This window comes from Ascaphus truei, chromosome 1 (assembly GCF_040206685.1).
Source record: "Ascaphus truei isolate aAscTru1 chromosome 1, aAscTru1.hap1, whole genome shotgun sequence".
Taxonomy (NCBI): Eukaryota; Metazoa; Chordata; class Amphibia; order Anura; family Ascaphidae; genus Ascaphus; species Ascaphus truei.
Window position 1 is genome coordinate 160,400,118 of NC_134483.1, and position 21,637 is coordinate 160,421,754.

At 45.2% G+C, this 21,637-nt stretch overlaps 1 protein-coding gene across 2 annotated transcripts in view; it reads right to left on the reverse strand.

The window, feature by feature from the left end:
- Positions 1-19,751, reverse strand: part of RCL1 (RNA terminal phosphate cyclase like 1) — a 34,147-nt gene extending 14,396 nt beyond the window's left edge. The window contains exons 1-6 of one of the 2 annotated variants that reach the window (XM_075596844.1): positions 19,209-19,751; positions 17,284-17,355; positions 10,155-10,330; positions 9,759-9,833; positions 8,691-8,815; positions 6,908-7,033 (exon numbers count right to left, since the gene is read on the reverse strand). In XM_075596844.1, the coding sequence (XP_075452959.1) occupies positions 6,908-7,033; positions 8,691-8,815; positions 9,759-9,833; positions 10,155-10,330; positions 17,284-17,355; positions 19,209-19,344 (710 nt within the window). In that variant the 5' untranslated portion in view covers positions 19,345-19,751. Of the gene's footprint in view, positions 1-6,907; positions 7,034-8,690; positions 8,816-9,758; positions 9,834-10,154; positions 10,331-17,283; positions 17,356-17,634; positions 17,655-19,208 lie in introns of those variants that run through there. The other variant, XM_075596854.1, reaches the window with a different exon arrangement.
- Between the last annotated feature and the right edge of the window lie 1,886 nt (positions 19,752-21,637).

The following is a 21,637-nucleotide window of genomic DNA, read 5'->3' on the forward strand; positions in this document are numbered from 1 at the left end:
AGCTTGCAATCATTGATGACCATGAATTCTGCATTGTATCAGAAGATTCTAGAGGAGGATGTCAGGCCATCCATCCGTGAGAAGAAGCAAAAGTGGGTCATGCAGCAAGACAATGATCCTAAACAAACAGATCTACAGAAGAATAGTTGCAAATGAAGAAATTTCGCGTTTTAGAATGACCTAGTCAAAGTTCGGACCTAAACCCCATCAAATGCTTTGGCAGGACCTGAAGTGAGTTGTCCATGCAACAAAGCCCTCACGTGTCACTGAGCTGATGCAGTTCTGTAAGGATGAATGGGCCAAAATTCCTCAAAACCAATGTAAGACTGACCAGCAGTTACAGGAAACGCTTAGTTGAAATCATTGCTGCTCAAGGGGGTGTCACCAGGTACTGAATCTAAAGGTTCACATACTTTTTCACACATGGATATTGAATGTTGAATCATTTGTGGATAAATAAATGCTGAAAAAGTATCATGTTTTTGTCATTTGTTTGATCGGGTTATCTTTATCTATTATTAGGAATTAGATTTAAGATCCAATAACAATTTGGGTTTGAAAAATGTGAAAATCCTATGGGATTACCAAATGTTCTCGCCACTGTATTTGAGAATAGATACCAGGTTACTGTATCGTATATACACTGCTACATCTTTTCAGTGGTCGAGTAAGATAGTGTCTGCCTTTGACTTCTAGATCGGTAAAATGAACACGAGAAAATCCGGTCCGATAGACAGTCTCACTGTGCAGTAACTCCAGATTGGCACCATCGCACTTTATAAAATGCTGTCCTATACGTTTTGCACGTGAAATTGAGGTGTATTTGCACATTTTTATACATCAGAATTTATTTTTTTTAAATAGAGATTTCTGTATTATGTAAAAGCCATCCATTATTTTTAAGGGCTGGGACCCGCTGCACCCGGCGGCGCGGGCGGCTGCACGGGCTTTCCCCACCAGCAGGGGAATCCTCCCGAGCCGGTCCCGGTCCCCCCTTACGGCACAGCTCACTACACGCTGTGACGCGTCAGCCGCTAGGGGATACAAGAGAATTGTAATTCCTAGCATCGACGCGTCACGTGGTGTGGCTGTGAGCCAATGAGGAGGGGAGGCTTCGGTTGGAGGGGAGGCTTCGGGGAGCGGGGAGGTGAGTGTGGAGGGAAATCAGCGTGAGTGCCTGTCTGTGTGTGTGTATGTGTTTGTGTGTGTGTGTGAGTGTGCATGAGTGCCTGCCTGTGTGTGTGTGTACGTGCATGAGTGCCTGCCTGCGTGCGTGTGTACGTGCATGAGTGCGTGCGTGCGTGTGCGTGTGTGTAAAAGGTTTCAGCGTGTGAGTAGGGCAGCCCGCAGCAGCTCCCTCCTTCAGCTGCAGCCCGAGCCCGAGGCAGGGGCGGGGGGGGTGACATGAATAATGCAATTGGATTTGACACATTACAGTCCAAAATGACACTGCCAGCTCAGAAAATTGCCTGCTTGTGAGAAGGGGGCGGGGCTATCGCGGGTCCCTCCGCTTAAACCACGCCCCCTCCCTCCCACCTCCCTCCCCCGCTCCCTACAGACCGCATATAGCGGTCTGTGTCTGTCAGCGCCCCGCCTGTCTGCATGCTGGCGCGCTGACTGAGGGAGCGGGGCCTTAGCCTTATGCTTTGTTATAGTCCTGCACTTTGCGCAGCTTGTCACTTTGTGGTTTCCAACTTTCATATTAGTAATTTGGCAGGACTCGTGTTTATATTCTTTTTGGAGGGGTGGGACAGTGTATATATAGGCGGTTTAGATCAGGTTCTCTTTTCTTTTTTTGTATCCACACTATCTGACAGACTAGACTGCGGTTCCGATTCTTCACTGACTGGACTAGGCAAGTAAAACCAATTGTGACCTTTTGCTGAAGCGCTATTTAAAAAACGTATGGTCGGTGAATCCTTGGTGTAGAACAGCCTGTCGATTTTACCTTGACCATTGATGGCTGCAACACTCCTGCTTTTTATACTACGGGTATTTTTTAGATTACCCTTTTTTTTTCTCCATGTTGCAGGTTCAGAACAATGACTTATTTTTAAACTTGGTCAGGTTTTATTTATTATTGCTTTTGTGATACATTTGCTAGTTTTCCCCCACAAAAGTAGAAAGGGCAACCGTCTCCTACACCAGGGCTAGCTGCAGTCACGTGGCTCCGGAGGACGCAAGTCTTGCTACATCTGTGTGTCCTCATTAAAAAGGGGAAGGTTACCTGCAGCTGGCACGGACAAGTTTAATGGTTCAATGCAAATCTGCTGTGAATTAAGAATGTAGTTTCAGCCACCTGGATACGCAATTATAACTGTGACGATTCCTATCCAAAGGGACAAGGTGGCTGAGGAAAAGCAAGGAGGTACGTCTTTACGGAAAGGGTGGTGGATTTGTGGAATAGCTTCCCAACAGAGGTGGTAGAGGCCAATACAGTAAGGGAATTCAGAAAATGCTTGTGATGGTTTCCAGGCTATCATATGGAAGAAAGCCGAACATCCAGTAGGGTGGGAGAAGAATGGGCAGACGGGTGGGTCTTTTCTGTCAAATTCTAGGTTTCCATGAAATAATGGTCTACACCAGGCCTGCCCAACTCGTAAAATGAGAAGGGCCGAACTGCTCAAAGGAAAAAAAAATTGGGCCGCACGGGTTAAATCATCATCATCATCATCATCATCATCATCATCATCATCATCATCTCTCCTCCAGCACCTCTCATCATCATCATCCTCATATCTCCCCCAGAACCCCTCACTATCAACCTTTACGATACTCCCCATCTATCTCTCATACCCCCATCTCTCCCCCTCACCCACACAATACCCCCCTCCAGATCAAACACACAATACCCCCTCCACATCCCCCCAGCCCATTCCATGTCAGCAGCCCCCCCCCCAAGTCAGCATCCCATGTCAGCATCCCCCCCCCACAAGTCAGCATCCCCCCCATGTCTCTCTTCCCTCAATATAACACTCTCTCCCCCTCCCCTAAATCACACCCTCTCACCCTCCTCTCAATATGACTCTCCCCCTCCCCTCAATATGACACACTCTCCCCCTCCCCTCAATATGACACTCTCTCCCCCTCCCCTCAATATGACACTCTCTCCCCCTCCCCTCAATATGACACTCTCTCCCCCTCCCCTCAATATGACACTCTCTCCCCCTCCCCTCAATATGACACTCTCTCCCCCTCCCCTCAATATGACACTCTCTCCCCCTCCCCTCAATATGACACTCTCTCCCCCTCCCCTCAATATGACACTCTCCCCCTCCCCTCAATATGACACTCTCCCCCTCCCCTCAATATGACACTCTCTCCCCTCAATATGACACTCTCCCCCTCCCCTCAATATGACACTCTCCCCCTCCCCTCAATATGACACTCTCTCCCTCCCAATATGACTCTCTCCCCCTCCCCTCAATATGACTCTCTCCCCCTCCCCTCAATATGACTCTCTCCCCCTCCCCTCAATATGACTCTCTCCCCCTCCCCTCAATATGACTCTCCCCCTCCCCTCAATATGACACACACTCCCCCTCCCCTCAATATGACACTCTCCCCCTCCCCTCAATATGACACACTCCCCCTCCCCTCAATATGACACTCTCCCCCTCCCCTCAATATGACACTCTCCCCCTCCCCTCAATTACACACTCTCCCCCTCCCCTCAATATGACTCTCCCCCTCCCCTCAATATGACACTCTCCCCCTCCCCTCAATATGACACTCTCCCCCTCCCCTCAATTACACACTCTCCCCCTCCCCTCAATATGACACTCTCCACCTCCCCTCAATATGACACTCTCCACCTCCCCTCATTATGAGACACTCTCCCCCTCCCCTCAATATGACAATCTCCCCCTCCCCTCAATGACATTCCCCCCCCCTCAATATGACTCTCCCCCTCCCCTCAATATGACACACTCTCCCCCTCCCCTCAATATGAGACACTCTCCCCTCCCCTCAATATGAGACACTCTCCCCCTCCCCTCAATATGAGACACTCTCCCCCTCCCCTCAATATGAGACACTCTCCCCCTCCCCTCAATATGAGACACTCTCCCCCTCTCCTCAATATGACACTCTCTCTCTCCTCAATATGACACTCTCTCTCTCCTCAATATGACACTCTCTCTCTCCTCAATATGACACTCTCTCTCTCCTCAATATGACACTCTCTCTCTCCTCAATATGACACTCTCTCTCTCCTCAATATGACACTCTCTCTCTCCTCAATATGACACTCTCTCTCTCCTCAATATGACACTCTCTCTCTCCTCAATATGACACTCTCTCTCTCCTCAATATGACACTCTCTCTCTCCTCAATATGACACTCTCTCTCTCCTCAATATGACACTCTCTCTCTCCTCAATATGACACTCTCTCTCTCCTCAATATGACACTCTCTCTCTCCTCAATATGACACTCTCTCTCTCCTCAATATGACACTCTCTCTCTCCTCAATATGACACTCTCTCTCTCCTCAATATGACACTCTCTCTCCTCAATATGACACTCTCTCTCCTCAATATGACACTCTCTCTCTCCTCAATATGACACTCTCTCTCTCCTCAATATGACACTCTCTCTCTCCTCAATATGACACTCTCTCTCTCCTCAATATGACACTCTCTCTCTCCTCAATATGACACTCTCTCTCCTCAATATGACACTCTCTCTCTCCTCAATATGACACTCTCTCTCTCCTCAATATGACACTCTCTCTCTCCTCAATATGACACTCTCTCTCTCCTCAATATGACACTCTCTCTCTCCTCAATATGACACTCTCTCTCTCCTCAATATGACACTCTCTCTCTCCTCAATATGACACTCTCTCTCTCCTCAATATGACACTCTCTCTCTCCTCAATATGACACTCTCTCTCTCCTCAATATGACACTCTCTCTCTCCTCAATATGACACTCTCTCTCTCCTCAATATGACACTCTCTCTCTCCTCAATATGACACTCTCTCTCTCCTCAATATGACACTCTCTCTCTCCTCAATATGACACTCTCTCTCTCCTCAATATGACACTCTCTCTCCTCAATATGACACTCTCTCTCTCTCCTCAATATGACACTCTCTCTCTCTCCTCAATATGACACTCTCTCTCTCCTCAATATGACACTCTCTCTCTCCTCAATATGACACTCTCTCTCTCCTCAATATGACACTCTCCCCCTCCCCTCAATATGACACTCTCCCCCTCCCCTCAATATGACACTCTCCCCCTCCCCTCAATATGACACTCTCCCCCTCCCCTCAATATGACACTCTCCCCCTCCCCTCAATATGACACTCTCCCCCTCCCCTCAATATGACACTCTCCCCCTCCCCTCAATATGACACTCTCCCCCTCCCCTCAATATGACACTCTCCCCCTCCCCTCAATATGACACTCTCCCCCTCCCCTCAATATGACACTCTCCTCCTCCCCTCAATATGACACTCTCCCCCTCCCCTCAATATGACACTCTCCCCCTCCCCTCAATATGACACTCTCCCCCTCCCCTCAATGACACACTCTCCCCCTCCCCTCAAATTGACACTCTCTCTCCTCAATATGACACTCTCCCCCTCCCCTAAATGACACGCTCTCCCCCTCCCCTCAATATGACACTCTCCCCCTCCCCTCAATTACACTCTCCCCCTCCCCTCCCCTCAATATGACACTCTCCCCTCAATATGACACTCTCCACCTCCCCTCAATATGACACTCTCCACCTCCCCTCATTATGAGACACTCTCCTCCTCCCCTCAATATGACAATCTCCCCCACCCCTCAATATGACTCTCCCCCTCCCCTCAATATGACTCTCCCCCTCCCCTCAATATGACTCTCCCCCTCCCCTCAATATGACTCTCCCCCTCCCCTCAATATGACACTCTCCCCCTCCCCTCAATATGACACTCTCCCCCTCCCCTCAATATGACACACTCTCCCCTCCCCTCAATATGAGACACTCTCCCCTCCCCTCAATATGAGACACTCTCCCCCTCCCCTCAATATGAGACTCTCCCCCTCCCCTCAATATGAGACACTCTCCCCCTCCCCTCAATATAACACTCTCCCCCTCCCCTCAATATGACTCTCCCCCTCCCCTCAATATGACACTCTCTCTCTCCTCAATATGACACTCTCCCCCTCCCCTCAATATGACTCTCCCCCTCCCCTCAATATGACTCTCTCCCCCTCCCCTCAATTTTTTAAACTTTTTTTTTTTTTACATTTATTTAATTAATTAACTGGCGCCCGGCCGGAGTCACCGCGGGCCGCACAGAGAGGCCAGGCGGGCCGCATGCGGCCCGCGGGCCGTATGTTGTGCAGCCCTGGTCTACACAAATAATGGGCATGCTGTCATGTACAGGCATACCCCGCATTAACATACGCAATGGGACCGGAGCATGTATGTAAAGCGAAAATGTACTTAAAGTGAAGCACTACTTTTTCCCACTTATTGATGCATGTACAGTACGGCAATCGTCATATACGTGCATAACGGATGTAAATAACGCCTTTGTAACAGGCTCTATAATATCCCTGCTTGCGCACAGCTTTGGTACAGGTAGGGAGCCGGTATTGCTGTTCAGGACGTGCTGACAGGCGCATGCGCGAGCTGCCATTTGCCTATTGGGCGATATGTACTTACTCGCGAGTGTACTTAAAGTGAGTGTACTTAAAGCGGGGTATGCCTGTATTACTTTTGAAACAATATAACTCCATTCTGAAAGCATCTCAAATATTGAGAATGAAAAGCAAGCAAACCTATCTATACCCAACACTCTAAATCCTTAATCTGCACCTTCTCCCTCTCTGTCCCTAGGTTAACAATAGCTCCCATTACTTGCGACAGCCTGAATTTTTACAGACTCCTGTGCATCTAATACTTACTTCCCTGAGTTGGCCCCCTTGAGGTGATCCGTGTAGATATAGATATCTGGGATGAATCTGTTCAGGACGCTCCGCGCAGAGTCCACTATTCTGTTACTGATTTGTGGCGACACTCGCACAGAATATCTGTAATCCCAGGGTTAAGGAGCGTGACATGGCGTCTCCAGCGAACGCAAGATCAAGTAAGGAAGCGGAATCTTGCAACACAGCATTGCCTCGTTACGGTTCCATCTGCCAAATGCAGGCATTTACAGACTATAGAAACCCACATCTGGAGAATAAATGGCGCGTTTCCAAACATTGCTATTAGTTCAAGCATGAAACACATCTAACATTTCCATCTCCACCCTGCAGGGAATTACATGATAGCCATAATTTTGCTTTATAGCTTAGAAAAGGTTTGTCCAGTTTCTTAAAGAGAACACTCCCATATCCACTTGGTGCAGTCACTGAATAGATGAAGCTTTCAATTTAGTCGTTTTTTTTTTAGTACATTGAGAACAGAAGACATTAAGCGCCATATTTAATAAGTGCCACTATTCCAAGAGACCTCCTGGCCCATTCAGCGGGGCCCTCGCACTTCTCAATGTTGGCTCTTATGCAGCCACTTGTTTCTATTATCCTATAACAAGCTCTGAAAGGAGGGACATTCCCTATTATAAACTCTTTACAAAGTCTGTATTATGTCGCTTGCAGTCACAACTTGTCAAAGGGTTAGCAATAACGTAATGTGCAGTGACTTTGTTCATGCGCCTTATAGAGGATTGTACAAAGTAAACCCAAGAGGGATTATGGAATTATTAGGAATGGGGCAGGCATAACAAGGAGTGGATATTGTCCTTTACTTATAGCGGAGTTATTCCAGCTTTTCGTTTAGAATTGTATTTGCTTGAGGTTCCAGGAAATTGTCTCCTACAGAAACAGACAGTAGGAAGGGATAACTCATGTGCTACCTGATTGTACTATGGCAGTACGGACCAGGGTCGTTACAAAAATATACCAATCAGGAGATTTTCATTCTTCAGGAAATGCAATTACAATACAGATATTCCTTTTTTCTAGCCATGGTGCACAGTCTATAGCGGTGATTCCCACCCTTTTTTGTTTGGAGGAAGTGTTTTTCGAAAAATCTCGGGGAACCCCTACATATTCGGTTCATTTTACACATCACGAGCCCCCTCTATTTCCCACCCTCTACCCATGTATTTCTCTCCCCTCCATCTCACTCACACTCTCCCCCCTCACATGTATTTCGCCCCTGCGTCTCACTCTTACACTCACTCCTCTCTCTCCCTCCCCCCCCCCCCCCAGTAGCCACGACGGAAAGCCAAGATCTCCCTCTCCCTTCCCATATGCCTACCTCAGGCTGCAGCAGTGGGCAGAGGCAGCAGGCGAGGACTGTATGTGCTCTATAGCAGCAGGCACCGGAAGTGCCGGACTGCCAGAGCGCGCTCCTAGGGAGGAGGAGGGAGGGGAGAGCCAGGAAAGCCGTCGCGGGCCGCAGTGAGTTCGGGCGGCTCGGCGGAACCCTCGTTGAGTCACTGGTCTATATACGAGAAGGGATTTTTTATTCCACCTGGAGATCACACAGATCATGTGATATTTTACCACCAGGGATATATTTATTTTAGCCACAATGCAGCTTTTGTAAAGAGTTACCCTGAAGGCAAAGTCTTTGAGCCCTGATGTAGATTTTGTAGCCATCTCAAGTCACAAGTACAATATTGATCATGCAGACGTATTTACTACCCTGCGGGAGCTGTGCAGAACACAAGAAGGATACGCCACTCCTCTGATGCGCTTGATTTTGCCAGGATCAGTCAGCTGAACAGGTCTTAAAACCTTTCTTGTTGGACAGGAGAAGACAACCTCGCCTCCTCCACCCGGGGACATCCCTCGCCTGACTACCTGAAAGAGATTAAACCTTGTGTGGGCTGGTACATCACGGGCAAAGCAGCACAGAGGATTATTGCGCCAATGTAAATCCTTCTCTTCCCTTGCAAATAATTATTCTATTTATAGAAACGGAAATTTGGACACGGAATGAAAAAAAAGTTCTAAATAAACATTGGTATTACATTTGTAACTTTTTATACAATAATAATAATACTAATAACAGTATTTCCACACTGTAGAAATATCCAGGGCAAGCCATCTGTCCAAAATGAAATCACTAAATAATCAAAAGGCTGTGTGAGAGATGCACAATTTGAAACAGTAAGTGCATTACGTAACATCTCCGACTGACCACTCAAGATGCTGCAGAATTTGGAGCGAAGTGGCACGATAAATGAACACATGTTGACGATGGTATATTAACTTGTATGTAAGCTCTATATGCCGATATCCGCTAGGAAAACGTTAACAGTACAAGCAGGAATGTCTCATTCCTACTCCTTTTGAAGAACACAGGCGACAGTCGGCATGTGATCTTTACGCATGAAAATAATCTGTTTAGACCAGCACCCAAACTCAATGGAAATAATCTGCTGCCACATATAAGGCACATATAGTAGCAGCTACAGGCAGCAGCGCTAGCATGTGCCTCATCCAGGGTGTTTTATATACTTGCAATAACATTGGTTTTTTTCTTACTATGGTGACCAAATCTGTGATTTATTATAATTAAAGGGGGAACCTTTTTTTTGCAAACACACTTGTCAGCAGATTATTTCCATTTAGTTTGAGCGCTGGTCTAAGATTATTTTCAGAATTATTTTTGTTTATACCCTGAAGGCGAGTTCTGGACCTGAGCACCAAAGGAAACGGATAGAAAACTGCTGAATGCAAGTCCTAATTGTTTTTTTGTAACGATCTTTACTGAGGACACTGCACAGCATCAAGTTCTTACCTTCAACTCAAAGTGCTCACCATCTATACCAAATTTTTTCAGTAATGGAATGGCTGTTGCTTTGAGTGTATCCACCTGGGACAAAAAAAAAAACAAAAACACGAAAAACAACTGTGTTTAACATCCTTTCGGCTGCCATGTATGTAAGATATATGTATAGTAATATATATATATTTTTTTAACTATATAACCACCAATGTAAGATGTGCTTTCCAAGAGGTAATAAATTACAGGGAAATATAATACAGTTATGTGCAGATATAACATTCAGACAAGAGACTCGCAGAGAAAGCAGGTCTAAGTGCAGTTTAATAGCATTGCTTGACCACGACTGTGGGTGTGAGTAGTAGCAGAGTCCAGGCTACCCTTCATTCGTCTCCATGCCTACGAACTCACCGAAGGATCTACTTGGTCATTGGTGACTCCTCGAAGGGTGATTTTTAATGGGTTCTTCATAAAAGGAGCCAGGCAGAGTAGGCTTTCAAGGTAGTAGCCAATAGAACGCTGTAGACTACAGTCATGTTCCAAACTTCCACCAGCGAGGAGGCCGGGCTGATAGTACAAGGAGGTACCTGTGAAACATTACAGGAAAACCAATGAGAAGAGATCATAGGAGAGTTAATCAACAATAAATAGTTACGTAACATTTAATAGCGTTCCTCATTCACAATATTTGACTGTCAGGCCCCAACCCTACTTTCCAGTGGCCGATGCCTTCCAAAGCAAAATGGAATGTCAATGATCTCCTTAGACTAGTTCTTGCCAGCAGAGACACATTCCCTCCTGAGCTTCCCCCCTGCCATGCGCCTGGGGCAGACAAGCAAGTATCTCTCAAATGCCAAAATGCAAACCCAGGAAGCAGAAAGGATTTATGTAGACAAACAGGTTTATGGAACAGTGTTAGTCATTTGATGCTGCGTTGCCATGGATACACGTGGACTGAAGCCAGGTAAGTGAGTTACAGAGGCCCCGTGTTCCTGGGGGGCACATCTCCGTTTGCACACACCTGCATTATGCCACAGAAAATGGCAATAGCACTCCCCCATTTCCCTATCCCCAGACCAAGCAAAAGGATGAAACAGTATGCATCTGTACAACTGGTGGCAACCTTTCAGAACCGTCAAGACAAAAACCATATATGAGAGACCAGATAGGAATCAAACCCATATATGTAAATGACTAGCAACCAAAGTGGTATTCATGAATGCGCAGGGCCTGAACTAGCTTATCAAAAGGGAGACTGATGTTTAGAGACTTTAAGACCGGAAACGATATATGATACAAGAGACACACGTAAACAGGGGCAACGTGACAGGACGCTTGAAAGATAAAGCATTGCCAAATATATCACTCTCCAGCACAAGGCAAAAATGCAGGGGTAGCAATCCTATTTAAGACAAGCACACCCTTTACACTAGAACGGGTAAAAAACAGAAGAGAGAATGATTGCAGTTGGCAAATTAGGCACAGAGGAAATAACCATGAGATAGATAGATCCCAAAACCAAGGCCAGGCCTCCTATCTGAATGAAGCCTTCTCTGTTATAACACCATACAAGAAAGGCCAACGTATAATAGTGAGTGATCTGAACACCATCCTAGATTTATATATAATAATAATAATAATAAAAATTAAAAAACAAAGATGACCAATCAACGCAAAACTAAAAATGGTGAAAAACCTTATCAGACAATGCGCATATCGATGCATATCTGAGAATGAATCTCACGACCAGAGGGCACTCTTACTTCCCCCACGACCAATGGACATGAGTATGACTATATACTTATATCAAGAGAACTAGACAACAATATAGTGAAATCTCAGGTGGATAATATTTACTTGACAGACCACACCCAAATGGCATTGTGAGGCATCAACAGGAGACTCCCAACCTCAGATTGAGTCTAAACGGCCCGTCACTGGGAATCCCTGAGACAAGGAATTCTATAGGATATGCCCTGCAAGAATATTTTAGGCAGAATAACAGCAATCAGGTGACAACAGCAACACTATGGTTTGCTTTACGTACAATGAGGGGGAACATAAGTAACGCCTTGCACAGAAGGAAGGAAGAAAAAGAAAATTGAAAGCACTAAATAAATAACCTTGCTGAACTCTAAGAATTGAATCAATAGTCCCCATCCGACATTAGAATCAAAATTGACAGGAGGGAACTAAAAAATATCATAATAGAGGGCACATAAAAAGCAATGCGTTGGACTAGTCAACTCTATGAACAGGAAAACAAGGCAAATGGATATTTGGCCTCAACACTTCGTGATAAGGCATCTAGCTTGAATATATACGCCCTAGAAACAGGAAAAGACGAACATACAACCCTCTAGATATAAAGAGTTTGTGCAATATTACAGCAGTCTGTATAATATTACCCCACCAAAACAAGACAACATCTATGGGAAGGAGAAGAAAGGAGTTTTTGCGGAATGGGACATTTGGCCATGACCAAGTGTCGTAGACAGAGTATTTGACTTCATGTAAACTCCCTACACTACTCAACCATGCCTCTGACCCTTTAGGTGCTCCGATTATAGAGGAAGAAGTGGTAGAAACGATTAAAATCTCTCAACACAAAAGTCCTTGGGACCAGGTGGATTTTCAAATCTAGAATATATTAAAAAAATACCCCCCCCCCACTGCCCCCACCCCCCCCCCCCCACACAGCCCCCCCCCCGCACCATAGTGTATAGCGTATCTGGTACTTCTTAACCACGGTGATATCCCTGTATTATGTCAACATCAGTTGCTAGTCTACATCAGGGGTGTAAATGGATAAATGACAGCTGCAGGGAGTTCAAGCTGCAGGGAGTTCAAGCTGCAGGGAGTTCAAGCTGCAGCTCCACTTACTCCATCTAAAGGATCTGTTTTTTCACTTATAAATCATGTTACCCTTTTTCATCCTACTTGCACACCTGCTTGGGGAAACAGTTTTGTAATGCGACAGTCCCGATTAGAACCAAGGGTTGCTGGGGAGCAGCCATGTTCTTTTTAACTCCGGTCAAGTTACTGGTGTCCTTACTGGAGATTTAAATAGCCGTCCATTAAAATGTTGCAAGAGGTGACTTTGCGGCTTCCTATTGGCCTGCGGAACTCGCCAGATTTCGCCATTTTTATTTCCCTCCAGGGTGCAAGTGCACCAGTAAGCATCTCGAGGGGTCCCCAGAGTTTAAAATAGCCCAGTTGAGCTAGACTGCTGCTTCAAAAAATAGTATTACAAATGTCCATTTTCTAAGAACTTCTTTATAACTGAAATCATGCAATGCATTCATTTGTTTAATCGCAGCATGACTTAAATAGGAATGAATCCTTTGCAAAACCATTTCACATATCTGAATTGATGGAATATATAGTACAGAAATATTAACAAGCCCTTGTACTGGCAATTCCAACAGTGGTAGAGGCGCCGGGAGAAAAGTAAGGGTACTGTGCAATCATGAATAAGTGCGCACATATTCGCAGGGAGTTAAGCGTGACCGGTGCCCGAATAGGTGATATCTGCCATGGTTCTGAGGACTCAAAGCCACACTCCGCTTCCGTTAACAACCAACCAACCATACCCATGGAAAGAGCAGCACAGTGCGCAGGCTTCCAGAGCAAGACGTCAGGCAGTAATGTGTACCTGGTGTACTGCCGGATGCAGCTAATAAAGAAAGAGCACCACTTATTGCTGGCATAGGAAATGCTCCACTTAGCGTGGACATTTCAGCAAGCAATTATTTATTTAAGATGGCTTAATAACAAAATGTAACTTGAGCATACATACGCGGGGGAATTCATTTTCAGACAGCGCTTGCATATCACAGAGCACGATCCTGTCACGAGAGAAAAAAAACCCAGCATCTACATACTTCTATCTAGTTATTTATTATTTTTGCTCATGAATGTGGCAAAGGTGTTAACCACGTCAGAGGCATCAACATGGTGTCTAAAGAAAAACACTGATGAAGTGGCCTTTATAGTTGCTACGAAACTAGTTGGAATTATACTTTTATTGATCTACTAGTACCCTTAGTATTCTATCACTTTGCTGGTTAAGTGAAGCTGGCATGGGAGGCAGAGCGGACCCTGATCGGTGAGACTTTCCCTCTACCAGCTACTCCTAAACAGAGCTTGGGACTTATCTACCTGGATTACGTGGAAGCCTAAAGGGAACCCTCCGCTTCTAAAGAGCCCAGCAGATGAAAGCACAGAATGATATGACTGCAGATTCCTGACATTGGGTGATCCGCTGCAGCCTTCTCCTGTGTCCCGATACCTCAGTGATAACAACTGTCATAGTTACAGATACATGCCTGTTTTACCTTTATCTCATGTTCGCAGAACCTTGGACTACTTTTTAATATAAATTGTTCATTCTTACTTCACCATGAGCGTTGTGCGCTGTTTTGTGTTTTGTTATGGTGTCTAAAGGTTTTATAAAATAATGCAAGACAGCGGTTCTCAACTCCAGTCCTCAAGACTTACCAAACAGGTCAGGTTTGCAGGATATCCCTGCTTCAGCACAGGTGTCTCAGTTGAAGAAGACCGAGCCACTGATTGAGTCACTTGAGTTGAAGCTAGGATATCCTTGAAACCAGACCTGGGGGATAGGGTGGGGGGGAGACATTTTGAGTACTGGAGTCGACAACCTCTAATGGAAGAAACCAACTATTTTCAGTTCATCCAACTGCTGCAAAATATGCAGATGCATTTCCAATTATCCCAGAATGATCTGTACTGTAAGTATCACAAAACAAGGTGAGCGGGGCGATTCGTTCAGCACTAACCAATTGCATGGCTTCTGTATCCTAATCAAAAAGGAAACACGTATTGGAGAAATCTGCACGAGAGGAAATTAGTGGGAATGATGTTTCTGGCTTGTATCTCTCCTCCTTCTCTTTAGTGTACACATGCAAAATGTGGGAGGACAGAAGAAATGTGGAGGGCAGAACTACATCACGAAACTGATGTTTTTGATGCCTACTGGACGAGCTGCCTCAATAAAAGTAGTATTTATTATTTGCAACGCCTTTTGGAAATGTATTTCAGAAAGATTGATGCTATAAAACTAGAAGGCCTTCCAACATAAATACCCTTTATACTTTGCGAATGATCCGATAGCCACCAACAATTATTTTAATGGAAAAGTACCGTTTTCTGTAGCAGCGAGATTCCATAGAGGTCCGTGAAATGGTCTATGCTAAAAACCTACGAGACTCGCATGACATCAGTGAGAGGTAACAGATATGAACAGCACGTTTCTAAATGTTAAAAAGTGGTGGCACTCGGGGTGTGAAAATAAGAAGAGTGGTGGTTCTTTTTACCCCCACCGTTATTGCATTTAACCACTGCTAAAGAAAGTGAAAGAAATGTTAAACTTTTGTTCTTTGAAATAAAGATTTCCAACCATTGGGAGGTTGTCCTAACGTTTCCTTTTTACTATGATACGGTGTGACGTCATAAGAGAAGCTGCAAACCCTGACGCTACTAGCAGCAAGAACTATATTAACTGAAAGAACTGTGTGCACTACTAGATTACAGTAACAATTTTAGAATAGACTTTCCTTCCTTCTATATCTGATCTCCTCTAGTGTAATACTCTGGGTAGACCAAGAAGCATATTCTATGTTGTGCAAAGTGGCCATTCCGGCCAATTCCATCTTAAAGAAACCCCTAACAAAAAGCAGGGATTTCCAGCTACTTCGGACAAGCACATTATACATTTATTTTTCCATGGTTCCAAAAACACATTAAGTCTGCATGCTGCCGTCATTAACCACATGACTAAGAGCGAAAAAATGTAAGCGAAGGAATACAAATCATTAGCTTCCGATCCCAGATGCAATAACGGCCTGTGCTCCCCTAAGCATCGACACGCACAAGAGCTCTGCCACGACAAACAGCAAGATTGTGGTGACTAAAGCTAAAACTGAGCTACAACGAAGGGATTATTTTGCAAGATCTCACAGGAACAAACAGGTTACGGTATTAGATTTATTTTCTAGCAGTACTACGTCAGTTTGCAGCTGATAAATAAGAATTAGAAGAACTTTGCACATCTGTTCAAGCATCTGTTGCACGGTCGCACCTAAGGTTGCAGCCGAGGGAAAACATGGAGCAGAGTAGCCGCTTACGTTTCCCCAATGACTGATCTAATTTTAAGAAAACGCATTTTTATTACCCATAATGTGCTAGAGAAACCTTTTTACAAAGAGAAAACTATTGACACAGCTTCTCTCTAATTATAAGCTATTTCTTCCACTTTCCAGCGGTTCTCAACCTTTTTCAGTTAATGTTTTAGGACTGTTCACTTGCACTTAATTCTTATCTAGACTGTCTTACTAGATTGAATTTAATTCAGCTCATTCCTTGAAATAGGCATTTTTATTCTCTCCATAGTCTATGCTAATAGACCGTAAACTCATTACTCTGTTCATCTTAAATTCTCTCCTGCTCTTGACGTTGCCTGTGACCATATCATCCTTCACATTGAGCGCCTTAGTCTTAACTATACAATATACTCCACGCATCCGGTTTACGGTTGATGCACTGCACGCTTCCAAGCGGATGGAGCTCCTCGTACTTCCAGCTACGTCAAGTCCCAATCTATTACACTAAACGGTGCTGCAACTTACCCAGCCCTCCAAGGTTTCCACTTACCACACAACCCATTTCTAAACCCTACGTTTTCTTCTTTAAAGTAGGTACAATCCACCCGCTCCTACAAACAACAAGTGAGAGGGGCCAGTAACACATTGAAGAGGGGTCAAAGTCTCATGCATACCTCCTTGCCCGCATCTCATAATATTTCCTCTTAAAAAGCAGCCTGACCTGGATATCTTCTTCCATCAATGCTCACAAGCTCTCTTCCTATAGGCATTCCCTTAGCATGGACACACTATAACTACACTTCCCTGTCACCAAAACACTGTCCCATGAGTGGAGATGCCCGATAACCTGTTAATGTCCATTCTGGCTCATTTTTTTTGCACCCCATCCAATTCCCAAGTTACCTTGAGTTACTGTTTTGCTCGATGCTACCAGGAACTCTCACTTGCTATAGAAACTGGTCATTTCCTGAAGGGGAATTCAGAGTGTCAAGACTCCTTCACCCAAGCAACCACGCCCCACTGATGGTGAACAGTGCACCCTTTCCGATGGCAATTCTAAGTTTCCCTAAATTAAAAACTACTACTGGAAAAAAAAAAAAAAAAGGGAAACAGACTTTAAGCCTATAAAGGGAACATGAGGTCTTCCCTCTGGCTCAATAACAAGCAGAGACATAGGAATCCTGGGTGTGGTTACAGTTCCTGCATGAGCCATTTGGAAGAACATAGTGGGGTGGGGACAAATTGCAAAGTACATAAACAAAACCGTCAAGACCCACCACATTCAAGGACTGGTTGCATGTATAAAAAAAAAAGGACGAGATATAGGTGGAAAGCAGCAGCTGGGCTGAACAAGTTAAGAAACTAATAAAAAAGTAAATACTTGCATTAGAACAGGCTAATCTACAACTGATTACCTGTTTGGTTGATTTCTATCCTGCTGCCGTTCGTTATTTTATCCATCAGTCGGATAAAACTTGCTTCGAAATCTGAAATGCACAAGCATAGCAAATATGGCATATTACAGGTTGGCCTTTTCTAATGGTCACATGATACATTTCATATAATCACTTACTAGTCCCTTGGGTTCCCCGGGCATCGTTAAAAGTTTCCTGCAATTTTCAGGTCATTTAAAAACGGTATCAAAACACAGAAGAATGCATCTCATCGCAGGCGCGTTATTAGAGAGGGCTGGGGTACCGCAGAAATACGCAATATAATTAAACGGTTCCTTAACAGTAACAAACAAAAAAAAGTTGAAAACTGACCCAGACTTTTCGGTGTCGGTCCCTAGAACAATCTCTGTACCGATCCCATTTCTCAGTAGTATGGCATGGTGGGAGCTGCATCTACTAAGATGCTACTCTACTAAAGACAACGTGATCACAAGGTGTGTATGGGGGAATAATTAGTCTGTACAAGTTGGAGCGGAGCCTGTGTAAATTATTTATCCATTCTAGATATCATTACAATAATTTAATTAACCGATTCCCTTCAAGTAGAATACTGTACTACAGGATCTTAGAGCAGTGTTTTTCTTATACAGCCTTTATAAATCTGTTTACTCCGATACAGAAGAGGATGTGTATTCAATTGTATTGTATGTCTATTTATATAGCGCTTCACAAAGAATACAATACAGGGAATTATAATAATACAATAAGTGCAGCAAAATCAGACAATAGGAAAGGAAATTCCTGCCCCGAAGAGCTTACAATTGCACCATTGCCATAAGAAACCATTATTAAATGTCACAAATGACAGTGTGTAGCGTCTGACAATTATTCACCCTCTCAAAGATGCATTATTAAAACATACATTAAACAAAATACAAAGACGAGCAGAACTAGATTAGTGTAAGTTCTTGGCAAGAAACGCTTAAAATAAACTAACTGAATACATCCTCAGAGAAATGCATTTGAGATGGAAGATAAAATTAACCCATTTTGTCTTACGATCTGCATGCAATTTTGTGTACAGAGATCTTTAATGAAAATAATCACAAAAGACAAATATCCTAATTAAAAATAACTGAATGCACATGAATGGATAAACACTGCAATATCAGAAGCTGCCAAATGGTAGGCTTATGACAGTTCGGTTTTTTTTTGGTTTTTTTAAACTGATTTCTATTCTGAATATAGAGCCAGATTGCCCAGTAAAGAATGGTTTTGTTAATGCATTAATGCAATTCAACTGGAAAATACAATGTGAATCTGCAGAGAGAAAAATACTGTAAATTTGAAAGCCTTTTTTCCCTATCACTTACCTGAAGCTGGGGTATTCGTTTTTAACTACCCAATTTGTTAGACACTATAAGCACGGCCTGTTGCATTTGTGACAGCATGTCATTTATAGTTCAAACCATTCTCGACATGGCTCATCTTGAAAAAGAAACACAACGACTTTATAAGAGCCTCTGCTGGTCTGGAGATCCTGGCAACAGGCTACCTGCATTTAAAGCATTCTCTGCCTCATGTCAATGCCGAAATCATCCTTTTCAGTCACTTGTTCACATGATATGTATGGGCTGAGAACATATGTATACTGTAGGCACGCACACGGTCTCAAGTGGTTGTAAAACGATTTCCATTAGTGTGAACATCTATCTAAACAATAACATGAGGCAAAAGGGGACTGTGGTGAAGCTATGGTTGTATTGATCCCATTAATACCAGGAAGGGACTGAAACGCGTTGAGGCTTCTACACAACCCAAAGCACTAGGGAATTGAGATAGGGGGTGAATTAAGGAGTTTCCTTTAACCCGTTCGATGCTAGAAAGAGCTGCCAGCCTTGGCACTAGAAAGGGGTTCACACACGTGCTATATCACTTCTCCTTACCCCTTATCCCGGGGCTCTCATCTTTCACCCGGATCCTCTGGATTCGCACCGGCCTCCCGCTCAGGGTGGACAGGACGATCCTCTGCCTGAAGAAGTTGCAGCCCTCGTAGCAGAGGCAGTGCCCCGGGCTCGCCATGCTGTTGCTGCTGCTCCTGCTCACAGAGCCTCTCCTCTTCTTCTTTTGCTGCTGCTGCTGCTCACACAGAACCTCTCCTCTGTTCCTGCTCACACAGAACCTCTCCCCTGTTCCTGCTCACACAGAACCTCTCCCCTGTTCCTGCTCACACAGAACCTCTCCCCTGTTCCTGCTCACACAGAACCTCTCCCCTGTTCCTGCTCACACAGAACCTCTCCCCTGTTCCTGCTCACACAGAACCTCTCCCCTGTTCCTGCTCACACAGAACCTCTCCCCTGTTCCTGCTCACACAGAACCTCTCCCCTGTTCCTGCTCGCACGGAGCCTCTCCCTGGGATCAGCAGCAGCTGCCAGAGAAGCAGCGCACAGCCAGCACACGTGGTTTGGAACGGGAAGCCGGATGGAACGCTCAGGCAGCGGGGTCAGAAGTCACGTGAAAAGGGTGGAGTGGAAACACTTAGAGGAAAAGGCGGCGTTTTTTTTTCTGCCAGAGCTTTATTAACAACATCAGGGAACAAGCAGAATAAATTAAATTCGCGGTGATGCATACAGATGAACAGGATCTGGCCGTGGGTTACTGGCTCTGTGTTCCCTTTAGCTCAGTGCTTCCAAATCTTTTTTAAACAGGGCTTCTTAAAAACTGTTTTTCTTTTGGGAAACTCTATTCTGTTTGAGTCACCTGTGCTGAAGCAGGGATATCTAAGAAACCTGAATTGCTGACCCTTGAGGACTGGATTTTGCCACCCCTGCGGTGCGCAAATGTTTCTTGCTGCGCTCCCCCTGCCTGCTCTCCTCTGTTATTGCGCCCCCCCCCCTTACCTCGCACGGCGTCAAATGACGCTGCGGGGTCACGTGACCCGCAGCGGCATTTGACGTCACGTTACCATGGCAACCGAGACGTCACATGACCCCCGCATTGCCATGGTCACGCGTCCTGGAGCCGGCTGAATCTCAGTAAGTAGAGATTACAGAGGCCTCGCACGGCCCCCGGCATATAATTTAAATGCCTTGGGGAAGAGCGCGCTACCTCTGCAACTGTCGGCGCCCCCCCAAACAAATCTCGCACCCCCAGTTTGCGCACCACTGCATTAGAGGATGCAAAGGACCACTACTTTTTATTTTATTTACAAACTTACAATTTAACTTCTTTTTATGAAAAATTGGCTTTATTGTAGGAGCCTCTCTCTTCCTTTATTACTCCATAATTATTGATAACATTTTTCTACAATACAGCCCCAAGAAACGTTGCCTCATTGGTTAATAAATGTAGATCTCTTGTTAAATCAGTCTCTGGATCGCTACTTTTAAGCCACTGCGACCACTGGCAAAGTGCATATTAATCAGTTATATTTGCAAACGCAAGGAAAGCTGTGCAAAGTAGGGCTACTAAAATGGTGCAAGGCCTACTTCATAAAACTTCTCAGGAAAGATTAAAGGACTTCCAATATAGGAGAATGGTCTGTGCTGTGATTTTTCAAGTATATTAATATAGCCATGGCTGGTCCAGACTATCTTTCTGCCCTCCTGTCACGTACGCCCTAGTAGCTACAGGCAGTGACAGGCTACCCTGTGGGGTTTATCACCCCTCACGCAGCCTCCCTGAGTGGCAGGAGAGGAGGTGACACTGGGTCTGTGTTGCAGCCAATCATGGTGCAGATCCTGTGCCCTCCCCTTTCTGCATTAGGGAGGATGCATTGCAAATTATAGAGTCAGTCTGAGTTGGAGTCCTTCCCTGCCGGAGAAGAGAGAGGAACTCAGCCCCTCCTGGGGCTGAGGAGCTCAAGATCTGTGCATAGCTCAACGCCACAACATTATCTGCTGGCCCGCACCATCCAGGGGTCTGGAACCCATTCTCCACAAGGATGCAAACTCTGTAATACCATCTTGCAGTGACCACCAAATAAAGATCCCTTTATATACTTCTGACTAAGTCGCAGTCTTTTGGACAGAAGTATAGGAGAAAAGACTGTCATAGTAGTGACTGCCTCCCGCTCTGTTGGAGCCTAATGTGACTGGAGGCGCTGTCACCAATGAAAATAACCTGAGGATCACCTAAAGCCTGTCCTGTTCCCCACAACATCGCGGAAGCTCATCTCTCCTGACCCCTCACAGGTAACCAGCACCACATGGACCTGTAGCCTAGGCAAAATCTCCCCGACAGGGCGGGGGGTAGCAGTGCTACACTTAGGCCGCGTCCATGGATAGTGCTTGCGGGCGGGCGGAGGCGCGCTTCCGCTCGGCACTGAGCCCCTACAGCCGCAATGAGAGCGGCTTTAGTAGGGTCTCACCTACGC